This window comes from Idiotropiscis lumnitzeri, chromosome 11 (assembly GCF_059441095.1).
Source record: "Idiotropiscis lumnitzeri isolate Australia: NSW breed Sydney's pygmy pipehorse chromosome 11, RoL_Ilum_1.0, whole genome shotgun sequence".
Classification (NCBI taxonomy): domain Eukaryota; kingdom Metazoa; phylum Chordata; class Actinopteri; order Syngnathiformes; family Syngnathidae; genus Idiotropiscis; species Idiotropiscis lumnitzeri.
This window is the reverse complement of record NC_142401.1, coordinates 14,894,451-14,907,515: the sequence shown is the minus strand read 5'-3', so window position 1 is coordinate 14,907,515 and position 13,065 is coordinate 14,894,451. Positions and strand designations below refer to the sequence as shown.

The window sequence follows — 13,065 nt, the reverse complement described above, 5'->3', positions numbered from 1 at the left end:
ACATAAACAGGTGTCTGATTGTTGTTCCAAAGAAAGAAACATAAAACATAATTTTGATTGAGATAAATAATAAACTGTCATAATATTTAAACCCTCCTGTTATGTTGTTGCCCAGGAAAAGTATTATAGGTGAGTGATTGTTATGCCAAGAAAGTTTGTTTTTTGACTTGCATGAACTTACAGGGATCATCTAGCCAGGATGGTCCATTTTTCAATCAAAAGCTCAATTTCTGTATTATTTTATCAGGAAAATTACATTAGATTTCATTTTCTATTTTATCTATTTGTTTTAGATAAATTAGTGAAGAAATAAAGATTTGAAAACCCGCCCCCTAAAAATAAGAGATGTGGCCCTCCATGTCTTAGTGGGAGTCAAGCCAGGGACCGATCACGATTTGTCCATTCAAAGTCATGGTAAATATGTTGCTAATAATGTCAAAATAACTGGAACAACCGGCCCCAAAATGTATGCAGAAATCTCTACTTAGGCCCACTTCAACCTCTGAAACCATAACACAACAAATAGCTGTTCCATGGCTGACTCAAAAGAGAATGAGGAAATCAGCACCTTATGTGACGTTTCTTTAATACGTCACCAAGATAGACATAAAAAAACACAATGCGTTCTGCAAGGCTTTTTGTAAGGTTAATTTTACGTTGGTAGTTAAATATCACAATTTCATTCATAAATCTTAGCTTGACTTACACATTTTTAATTTTCACCAAGGCCAAAGGTGGCTGCACCTTCACCACTCTTCCGAAAATGATACCTCCAGTGCGGCCACACTTGACTGTGGAGTCGGCCTATGGTGTACGTATTGGATGGCACAGAGCCACATGTATAAGCTATAATAAGATGTTCCGCTAACCTTGTCTGTTTAGCGACTGAAAGCTAATCCTTTACTAGTGTTGTTTTTAACGCCACCACAGTGGAGAAGAGATCTGCAGGGTATTTTTGAATTTGTGGAGGTGATCATATCAGTTCACGTTTGATGACAATAAATCAAAATATTGCGCAGAACGCTTTTAAACTTTCACAGGTTGAAGTGGAAAAGAGAGGTTAATGTGTTGGTGGCGCTTGGTTGCTGTTTTAGACAATAGAACTGACAATGCAATGCTTTTGCATCCTTCTTGTGACATAGAGGAGATAGAAAAAAAAATCTCTTTTAGGGTCGAATTTTAGAACTGATGTAAATTTTAAAGGCATTCCTATTCTATAAGTGCCAATGTTCCGCCCATGCAGGTACCGTTAAACTGACATAATTCACCCACCCCACCTAAGGGACTGCAATAATGTTTCTCGGCCACTTTGACCTGCAGCATGTTCACTTATCCCCCCTAAAAAATAGAAAAGAGAAAACAACAACAACAAAAAAATTAATATTGTGACTCAACTTCCAAATAATTGAAAATGACAACCTGCATTGTACATTGTATGATGATTACACTTAGCTTAGTAAAATGTTCAGACAGAACACAACTTCTAGTGTTTTTAAATTGGCCAATTTAACCCATACCATAACAGGAGGGTAAAACATTTTTGACAAATTCTACCAATCTTGCTATTGTTTGCATTAGGTTTCTTACGAATTAAATTCTTTTTTATTTTTTGAATTAAACCTCTTCAGCATGATTTGTAATCTGAAGCGTACCACTAGCCATTGGTTTGAAACAAATACACGCTATTTACATATACATACAGTCCGTTGTTGACGAAAGATGAAATTGACTTCACTAAATTCCACGTCACATTTGTATAGTGGTCAGGGGGGTAAGGGAGCACAAAAGTGGAGCTACTTAGAACCACGTGTATATATATTTTTTTAAAGGGACCTGCACACAAAGTAACAAGAGAGTGGCGAATACTACAGAACAATCAGTACAGAAGGCAAAATTGATGAAATGCCTCACAGGCTAAATCAGCGGATAGGACAACAAAAACACCACAAGGTTATGCCAACCATATTGACTGTACTGCTCATGTGCTTGCTCGTCATCAGGAATCTTCTTCTTTGTGTACGTGAATTCCCACTCCTTCTTTTCTTCAGAGAACATCACCATTGCACCGTTCGTCCGGCTTCTCCTCTGCTCTGGTTGCACTCGGCTGAGGTTCCGCAGGCGTAGCGGGTGTCTGTGTGTCGGGAGTGTTTGCGCTAAGAGCTGCCTTTAGGCTGGCAGCAAGGCCAAGGCCACCGCCTGCCGCTACCGGTGTGGCAGCGGTGCCTGCGGGTGCTCCGGCATCAACTCCGGAAGCTCCCGAATCCCCCTGCTCGGACGCCCGGAGCCTCTTCATGAGGGTGGTGACTCTAACAGCTTTCTGTGAGTAACACACAATAAAATAAAAATATTTTTAAAGCCCATTTCACAACAGCTACAACAAAAACATTGAAAACAGTAAATTAAAAAACTAATTTATGAAACTAATCTCTAACTAATACCAACTCATAACCAGCGTTAGCTTCGTCATCCCAAAGATGTCAATCTCATTTTCCATTTTCTCCTTTTCTTTTACTCTTAATTTGAAAACTAAAATGTGCTGTAACTGCTTAATCAATGTTCAACATGCAATGCAATTGCAGAATAATTCTTTGCAAATTTAGGTCAATACAAATCAGTGATCTCAATGTTTTCTATTCTTTTTAACTGTATAATATAAGCATCGCACGCTTTATGAATTACTATTAGCTTACTGTATCAATGAATTAAACAATACAATATTTATTTAAATGTAGTATTTTCATAAAGCAAACATATTTGGCCACTCTCATGTTAACATGTTGAAAACTTTAAAAATAATCTTGTAATGTGCATTCAGAATGGAGATCTATGGACAGCCCTAAAATATAGGAATTTATACCTTCCACTTGGCTTTTGCAAAGTTCTTCTCTATTTGTGCACAAACACCATCTTTGATGTTCTTATCTGAAGCAGCATTCCCAGAAATCCTGTGCAAAGACAACACATCCTAAGCAGAGTCCACACAATTACATTGACAATAATGTGAGCATTTATGGTCTTTTCTGATCAAAGACAGTGAAGGCCCGATTGTTGGGTGTCTTAAAGAGATTATCCAATGGTGTTGGCTTTGTTAACAGTTATTTTCATTCATAATTGTTAAATCAGTTGAATATTTATTTCTCTCAGATTTAATGATCATAGTGGTAACTACCGACCTCTACAGCAGGGGTCTTCAATCCTTTTGTTTAAGGTCCGCTGTCCTGCCTGTTTTCCAACTCTGCCTGCTGCAACACACCTGATTAAAATGATCAGGATCGTTATCAGACCCAGCTGATTATAAGATCATGTGTGTTGCAGCAAGGAGAGATGGAACACATTTGATCATTTGAATCAGGTGTGTTGCAGCAGGGAAAGGTGGAAAACAGACAGGACAGCAGACCTCGAGGAATTTCTCGCGCTGGGAATATATTTGGACGAACAGCCTCTTTTAGAATTTACACACCTTATGTGGGCACCCCCCATTTTTAAAATCTGTCTTTCGTACCATTCATGGGCAATAGCCTCCTGTGCAGTCAGCCGCTGGTCTTGGTCCACCTCCATCAAAGACGCCACTAAGGTTTTAGCTGAAAAGACAACCAGCAGTGAACTACTGACAGCTCGACAACACAAAAAGACTGGAATCGCTTACCAGAATCAGAAATGTCATCCCAGTATGGCGAGTCAAATTCGTAGTCCCCTGACAAAATCTTAAGGAAGAGGTTCTTGTCCCGATTGTCAGGGTCATCTTCGTCGGTGTCATCGTAAAAGGGAGGGTTACCGGACAAGCTATTGCATTAGCGAAAAAAAAAAAGAAAAGTCGATCACTTAACTTTATTGATCATCGGGAGAAATTAATAACTTCAATTTATGATGTTTAAAAAAAAAAAAAAAAGACAGATGTGTGATTGTTAGGCCACAAATAGCTTTGAGATTAACTGTTTTCCCTATGCAAGCGTTTGATTGTTGTGCCGCCCATAACTCTTTCATGCCATAGAAAGCCGACACCAGGAGTATACATCTGACCAAATTCCTAACGATCTATTAGTTCTTCCAATCCCTGATCGGTGGTACTTACAGTATGTACATGATGACCCCTATTGCCCAGCAATCCACAGGTCTTCCATATCTCTGCCTCCCAACAACCTCAGGAGCTGAAAGCAAGAAAAAAAACCCTCATAGTTTTCCATAGTTTTTGGAAGGTGTTCAGCATGTCAAACTTGACCCACCAAGATACTCCGGAGTCCCGCATGGATCCTTAATGAGTCTGTGTTCCAGTTTTGCCAGCTGGAAGTCACTGATAACAATTTTGGAATGTTTCAAGCGGTTGAAGTACACTAGGTTTTCCAGCTGTGTGAGGAGAACAAGCATTTATTAATAGAGAGAATTGATGTTATGAAGTGCTCCTCACTCATCACTGGGTGTCAGCAAAGCACCATACCTTTAGATTTCTGTGGACAATATTCAGAGAGTGCAGGTATGCTACCGCCTCAAGCACCTGCCTCATAACGTTGCTGGTGTCCCTCTCCGAGTAGTAGCCCTGGTCTAAGATCCAGTCAAATACCTCCCTGCCTGTCGCTCTGCAGATTAAAATTGGAATGCTGAGGAGATTCGTTGCGTTTTCGCAAGGTGATCATAAATACTTACAATTCCAGGAAGATAAAGTACTCTTTCTTCGTTTCAAAAGCGTCAACCAGCTGGAGGATATTATGATGTTTTATCCTGTGAAAGGGGAAAGTAGAATAAAAGAAGGGATTGGCACAAAGGTTTGACTGATTCCGTCTATTTATAACACAGTATAGGAGTGGGGAATACAGAATAACTCCGATTTCACCGCTTGTGGCCGTTCCACTCTCAGGATGTCAACTGCATGCATGGCTGACAGAAAGTTTTTCAGCTTAAATTGCGATACATTTTTCATCTGTATCGCCCAGCTCTATTTTCTAACTTCATTTTCTTTTGCTTAACAATTGAGTTTATTTGTTTAGTGTTAAATTTATTTGTAAAAAAAGACTTTTATTATTTCAAACTATTTATTATTTTAAAAAACTGAAGGAGTTGACAATTTTACATTGCATTTTTTCATTTATTATTTATTATTAATGAATCCTAAATCAGAATGAGTTAGTCATTGGTTGAATAGAAATGTTATGTATCTCAAGTACTTAACGTAATACAGCATGTTTTAATCGTGGGGAACACAATTTATGGCACTGGGACAATATAAATTGCTGTTCTTATTAACTTCCATCCAGGCAAGCTACTTGTCTACTAGCGTTGCATAGTAGCACGTCCGCCTGACAGTTATCTCAGCACCGGCTTTCCTATTTGCCATTTTCATGTTCCTTTACAGGTCATGCTTCCTCCACATTCCAAAAGCATTTTGGTTAAATGGAGGCTCTAAATTTCCCATAATCGTGAATGTTACTGTGAATAGATGCGAATGTGCCCTGTACACTCCAGCTCCCAACCCTAGTGAGGACAAATGATATGGAATAGTTTGCCACAATCCTGATAATCACCCAAGTACCTAATTGATGAATGACTTGCTCTCATCCCTGAAAGTTGTAACCAGAATGAAGAAAAGTACAAATATTATCCAACAGTAATTAATGGGAAAATGTGTTCTTTGGATTATGTTGCCCACTTGGTGGCAGCATGACCATTATAAGGACAATCATTGTGTCAGATGGTAATGGTATGGTAATTGCTTCACACTCCAACTGTCAAATAGTGAAACTGAAGAAAAATGTTAACTGTACAAAAATCACTAATCAATGGAGAGAGACTTGGAGTTGATGATCTAAGGCATTGTATAAAATCTCAGTAAAGTTTGCCATGTCATCGGTTTCTGCAGTATTTGGAAAAATGTCTCAAAGTGTCTTTGTGAGACTCGTAGTTGAGCTCCACTTACATCTTTAGGATCATTATTTCATTCTTAGCCGCTTTCCTCACATTCCTGCCGTCCTTTTTGTTGAACTTTTTGCAGGTGTACATTTTCAGCGTGTTCCTATCCTTCGCTCGGAACATCTCGCAAAACTCCTCCCTGGAAAAGAAAAAGGGGTTGATATTTTTTGGGCAACATTCTCTGTTAAGACCCTTATCAGCCTGACTTACGACTTAACGACTTGTCCCAGGTCATATTTGTCGGTGACTTCAGCGGGATTGTTGTAATCCTTCTTCTCCCCGAGTGTCAGACAACCAAATGGCATGGCAGCTCCTGCCCTAGCCAGGGAATCTCTTGTTGAAAAAAAAACACAAACAAGGAAAATTAATGCTGCAAGCAGCAATAAATGGGCCCTCGCATTTCATAGTGAACGGAACATCAAAAGGAACATCACATTTTGGCAGCCTTCTCCACTCACACTGGATAGTTTAAACAAACAAACAAAAAACTCAGATTATCTACCTCCTTTTGGAGAATCTCCTGGTAAGAGTCACAGTCACAAAATGTTTAGTTAAAACCAAAATGACCGAATTATTGTTCAATCATCATCATCATTATAATAAAAAAGAACTGAATAGAATAATAAATCTATGCGATTCAAAAAGTTTGCTTAATGCTATTGTTTTATAAAATCATCAATTCATCCATCCATTATCCAAGCCGAGAGTGTCGCGGGGGGTGCTGGAGCCAATCCCAGCTGTCTTTGGGCAGTGGGCTGGGTACTCCCTAAACTAGTTGCCATCCAATCGCAGGGCACACACAGACGAACAATCATTCACACTTAGAATCACACCAAGAGACAATTCAGAGTGTTCCATTAACCTAGCATGCATGTCTTTGGATTGTGGGAAGAATCCGGAATACCCGGAGAAAACCCACACAGGCACGGAAAGAACATACAACACTGTGCCGCCCTTAATAAAAACACTGCAATTAAAATAATATAAAATTTCAAAATGTCTCCTGTATAGCCTTATTTCTTTTAGTACTATTCAACAGCAGTACCATTATTCTTCTGTTTTATACGGAAATAATTTTCTTTATATACTATTTATAACAACAAAGTTGATAGTTCTCCCTATAGTGAAGCCGTCGAGTGTATGGCTTTAAAAACTAATTGCGGGTCCATGTTTTTACTCTACTCTCAGAAAACAATCCAGTCCACCACGCCAATCTAAATATTGTATGCTTTTATGGTAAACAGGCGCTTTCTTGGCAAGCACCGCAGTAGAAACAGCAGCCAGCAGAAAAGAGTGGGAGTCAAAAGAGAAATCCGACTGAGCTCGCTGCTGTCTGGAGCCTCAGTCGAGACCCCACCAAAAAGCAAAAGATTGCTCATGGCTGTAAAAGCTCCGTCATATATTATGTTTCTTCTGAAAATAAAGGAAAGAAATGGAATCTTTGGAATGAAAATGCAAGATGGATTGCCAAAGTAGCTTGTTTTAATAGTTTATTGCTTACAAGCAGGTTGAGAGTCATTGGAGGGTCCGCATGGGGGCTCATTACTGAGACTGATACCTCTGCAGATATGCTTTATTCTGTATTTTGGAGCAAATAAAAAGCATTTAGTAGCCTCAGTGTGTTTGCATTTATAATCGGAGTTGGGTCTATACCACTGCCAATGACAGCCATAATTTAAAACAAATTGTTAAATGCATAAATAGAACATCTATTTACTCAGCTATCATTCCAGAGTTATGGTGTTCGTTCTATCATGGCTACACTAAAGTTGTTGTACATTTGCAGCGCTCAAGACTCAAAGCAAGTTCCCCAGTATCATCCTGATAAATCTTTCCCATTGGTAATTTCCTCAAATTATTCACCAATGGCTTTTGAATTTTTTCCCAACTTGCAATTAAAGTCAGAGGTCTGATTTATTGATATCTCAGAAAAACTATCCTGTGGTCAAGGGGTACAAGACTATCCCGAATTTGGGAACCACTGAAAAAGACAAAACTCCCGTTTTCCTTTTTCAGCCCATTTTGTGGGCAGAAGACAGAAACTAAAAAGCATCCACTTTTGTCTGAAAACGGAAATTAATGCAACACAGTTGTTAAATAATTTTTATACAAGTCACACAGCAGCAGGAACAGGACTGCATGATGGCGTTGACTTTTGTTGCCCACCCTGAGCTCCATTTTGGCAGTAAGCTATTGCTGCCAATGCCTCAAAGGTTATTCATGTTTATGGAGTACCAATCTTTAAAAGCACACCAGGAGCACATCATCGCTTAGAATAAAGTGCAGTTGCGCATCAGCCCAGAGTAGCTGAACGGGGTAAAGTCTCTATGCCTTTCAAATAGTTCAAGTCGCTGTTTGTGTTCCAGATGCACTGAATGCCCAAGTAAAGGAAAGCATTCCTTGGGTTCGGTATGAGTAGACAAAAGCTACTTAAAAAAAACATTGAGCTCCGAATTTGTCTAAAAATAATGCAAGCCATCTTTGCCCTCAAGGGGAAGACTTTTTGGTCACCTTTAGTCTGAAGGATTGTGTCGCATGCTTTCTTCTGAAAAGATAGCACCTAAGTGCCACCATTAAGGTTTTGTGTCCACTCCCTAAATTCAGCCGTGGCTTCTGTTATACGAAGTATATTTGTTTATATTATGTGCCTTGATTATTATCAGTGCTACTCAATCATCCATCTATTTTTAATGCAAATTATCTTGCTATGCCAATTATCCCATCCCAGCTGAAAAGGAAGACTACATTCGGGACTGGTCGCCAGTCAATCACAGGCAACAGACAACAATTCTCACTCGCATTCTCATGTCAGTGATATGGAAGTGAACCACACTTCTTTCCTGAACAGAACTCAGTGAACTGTCAGTGAACAGCAAAAATTATTGCGACAACAGTTACATATTCATAAGACAACCAATTATATGAAGAGCAACATAATAGCCATGTGTCTGCTTCACAGTTCTGAGCTTAGGGTTCAACTCTCATTTCTGACCTTCCTAAACGGAATGTGATTGGATGATCAAATCGGGGGGTGGGCCTGTGCAACTGAGGTCGGCAGGGAAAGTGAGTGAGTAGTTCCGTTTGGGGGCACATAGACAATCATTGACTGAAAAAAAAATAGTAATGACCTCATTCTTTAGCTAAAGTCACCTCCAATATCACCACCTATAAGCCGTCGAATAAAGTTCAACTCCGAGCTTTTTCCCCTCTTTTCTCTCCAAAAGCCAGATGGAATGGGTTCCTGCTCACCCGTGACACTAAATGACAAGCGCTAGAAAAATCTCTTGACTTCAACATAATGTGCTTGCCTAATTACACGTACTGTATAGTGATTAATCATGCCTACGCTACGAGGCTACCACCAAATGCTTTCACCCAGCTCGCAGATAAAGGCACTTCTCCTTGATAAAGACGACAACAGAGAGCATGTAATGCTGACTCGAGACGTCTTTATCTGTGCCTGTTGGGGACGATCTAAATAAAGAGCTCTTCATTAATATGTCGGAATTCACTTGCATCCATTGTGGAAACCCTTGAGGGGGAACGACAAAGTCGTTTTTCCCGCCGGAAGCAACCAAAATTAAGGGCCCTACTTTCATGTCAAGTGCGAGTCGAGCGTAAAGGGCAGTCAAACTAGTCAAACTATCCGCATGGGTCAAGAGTGTCTGGCTTCAGCTCCCATTCTCAGCCCCTCATCCCCACACCCGTGCAGACCACAACAGCCTCCGCCTCATGCCCGCATCAAAATCAAATTTATTGTCACTACAAATGTAATATAGTTTACAAACAAGAAAGGCAAAAATGTATTCTCTCTTATATATGTTACTCATAATATACACAATATAAACATAAATAGTTTAAGAATCAAGAAAAAAAGCAAAACATGTCTTCTGTCTTTGCCATTCAAGTTGTTAAGGATTTTGGAGTCAGATATGAATATTGTTTAGAAATTCCTGATTTTTGCAAACTAAAATTATTTGATGAGGGAATGTGTTCCAATTCAGCACTGCTACATGTCGTTAAAAATGATACTTCCTTTCAAACTGCAAAAAAAAACACACGCAATCGGAATAGCGTCCCACGTGCAGTTGAGATTATTAATGTAGTACATCTTAATTTTATTTTTTTACAAAAGTTCAACATGCCTTCCCTGTTACGAAAGAAAAACTTGAACAGCTCCAAGATTTCTTTCTTCTCATGATCCACTTTCTTGACAAACTGCTGTCATACTAACTCCTCTCCTCTCCCATGATGATGTATCTAAGTAAGGTGAAAGAAAAGTTACGACAATGTCCAGACACACTGATTAATTTCAGATTAAACAATGGAACCACGTGTCTCTGAAACTTCTCCATGCAGATTTCTACAGCAACAGTTTCTACTAGTGAGCATTTCTGACAAACTCTGTCAATAAAAGTATATGCTTTTACAAGTGACAACGAAACCAACAAATTCAATACGCTATTCAAAACACTTCCAGATCAAACGGTTATGTTCTGTTGAGACCATAGTTTATAGTCAATAAAACATACAGCAGCTGAGAAAATTGCCTAAGAATTGCGTAAGAATTTGTCATCGTAGAACACTCAGTACATCGTGTTTTTCATTCAAATTGTTTCATATTTATAGTCGGGAAGTGTTTTCCATACAAATACTTTAATTATGATTTTACTAATGGTAATTTTGCAATTTGGTGATGGAGTGCTGCATCCACGAGTAAAAATACATTTTGTAAGTCTTTATGGGGGCTTGGGTGCGCCTTGTAGTTCGTCCTCCCTTTTTTTTTTCTTTTTGACCCGGAACTCAACAAATACCTCTGCCATCACAAAACGAAAGCCCAACTTGGCATTGGCCCATCAGTAGAAGAGGCGGGGTGAGAAAGAAATTTTGAGTAAATATTCACTTTATTAGTTTTATCACCATAATCCAAGTCAAAATAGTAATGTATTTTCCCCGCCACTACATTTGCCCTTTTATTTTGCTCTTTAAAAAAATGTCATGATGTTGTATTGTATGCTCATGTTTGTTGGTTGCATGGCATCGTGCCAGAGCAGCAGATTTTGCCAGAACGGCACCTCTTCAAAGGCTTGACGATACCGGACAGATGGTCCTGTGTTTGAGCCAGACTATGAAGAATGTGCTTCATTTAGCTTCCATTTTTTTGATCGGAACGCCAATTGCGCCAACTAACATACCTTTTGTGAGTGTATGAGAAATAAAAGGAGGCGTCGGTTTTACACAGCAATGAAAACGCAGATGAGAAAGTGACTCGGCCCTTTTGACGACCATTCATGTCCTCTTCTGTCGTCACCGGCTCTTCTGACCAGCTTCTCTCTGATGTTGTTTAGTTGCCATGGTAACCGAGTGCTACAGTATGCGGCCGCGTTGCTGTCGATACAGCATCGTGCCTATCACTGCTGCTTGATGGGACTGAAAACTGCGGCTCTCCGACGTGAGCTTTTACATAACAGCAAAACAATGAGGAGCTCTGGCAACTTTACAATCAGTGATTATTGTTGAATGTTCATGCAGAATTTTGCGAGATGAGGCCAACAGTCAATACACACTACACTGCTTTCCCTGAGTGGTGATGCCAAATACAGAAGCAGTGGTGTAAATACAAATGAGCCACATTTGGTCACCCATTCATCAGATTTCAACAGCTTTTCTATTTTTATACTGGCTGGGTCATGGATGGGCTGGGGTCTATCCCAGCCAACTTTTGACAAAAAAAGGGGAGTGCACCCTGGAATGGTTGCCAATCAATCAGAACGAAAATCCATCCAGTCATTCTTATAGATTATAGCGCTTGTTAACATTCGTTGTAACTGGAGACTTTCCCAGCTGACTTTTGGCAGGAGGAGCACGGTCCACCTTGGCTTGATTGCCAGTCAATCACATGGCACTCCATCTGTTTTCCATTGCGCTTATCATCAGGGTCGTGGGTGATCTGGATCTAACTTTTGGGGAGAGACAATTGGGTACACCCCGGATTGGTTGCCAGTCATTGGCCGGGCACTTAAAGACGAACAACCATTGACACTCATTCAAACCTATGAGGACATGCTTATGCTTGTTTGATGGGGGACGAAACAAGGTTACTCAGACAAAACCTACACAAGCACATGAGGAGAACATTTAAACTTGAGATTGGAACTCACAACCTTAGAACTGGTAGGCAGATGACTTAGCTAACTGCAAAGAGTGCTGATCATGATTTAGACCGGGAATGCATCAATTATTTTTTTTTACTGATGCACAATGCAGTCATGTCAAAATCCTGCCCAACTCCCTTCTACTTGCACTTGTTTGCTCTCTCTCTCTCTCTTTCTCTCTCTCTCTCTCACTCTCTCTTTCGCCTCATCCCTCATTGTGCAGCCTCGCGGGGTGCACGATGACTTTTCGGGTGCGAAACTATGACGAGTCATGACAACGTCGCGCAGGCACGGACACTGCGCGACTGTGAACACGTTAAACCGAGAAGCAGCCTGCCTGCTCGCGGAGTTTTGGCAAAGTCTTGGGCTAAAAATGAAGCCCAATGGGCAAAGTAATTAAGAAAATGAATAAGCTCTCTTTTTACTTTTATTCAAAATAACATTGATATTCCAAGCAATGCAGTAGTAGATAGTTTTGAAATATGTTTTTTTTTTTTTTTTTTTGCTCAAATGATGCTCACTTACCTTCAAAGAAGTGAATCGGTTTTGTAAGACGTATCCAACCCTCTCTCGTTTTCTTTATTTCCCGGCACGACTTTTGAGTCCACTTTTTTCACCTCTCGACGTAGAGTGGAGCGCTCAGATTTAGCAGGCTCCTCGTCACATCTCCAACAGGTCAGCTTGCTCGCGGGAGCGCGCACGTGTAGCAGCGAGCTGTGCGGCGAGGAAGGAGGAGGGGGTGGTACGCGCGCGCAGGACGCACGACTGCTGCGTGCGTCAGAGGCGCTGCATTCGTCCTCGCTTCATCGTCATGAATGAAAACAAGTTACGAGGGGTCCTCGGTTTACGACGGTGTCTAGTTTCAGTTTCAGAACAGCAGAAGAGTGAGTTAGTGGTCAACATGTCTGCCTCACAAGCAAGTGGTCGTGTGTTCGAATCTCGTCTCAGATCCTCCTGTGTGGCGTTGTAACTTCGGCTTCCTCCCCCATTCTGAAACCGTATTCCCCAT

At 40.4% G+C, this 13,065-nt stretch overlaps 1 protein-coding gene across 1 annotated transcript; it reads right to left on the bottom strand.

The window, feature by feature from the left end:
• Positions 1 to 1,574: 1,574 nt before the first annotated feature.
• camkva (CaM kinase-like vesicle-associated a) lies at positions 1,575 to 12,727 on the bottom strand. Its single transcript, XM_088309799.1, has 11 exons — positions 12,582 to 12,727; positions 6,112 to 6,232; positions 5,909 to 6,040; positions 4,642 to 4,716; positions 4,436 to 4,574; positions 4,224 to 4,344; positions 4,073 to 4,148; positions 3,647 to 3,783; positions 3,503 to 3,581; positions 2,858 to 2,945; positions 1,575 to 2,317 (listed from the first exon to the last, which is right to left on the bottom strand). The coding sequence occupies exons 2-11, from the start codon at positions 6,204 to 6,206 to the stop codon at positions 2,045 to 2,047; spliced, it is 1,215 nt and encodes a 404-aa protein (XP_088165925.1). The 5' UTR covers positions 6,207 to 6,232; positions 12,582 to 12,727; the 3' UTR covers positions 1,575 to 2,044.
• Positions 12,728 to 13,065: the final 338 nt, after the last annotated feature.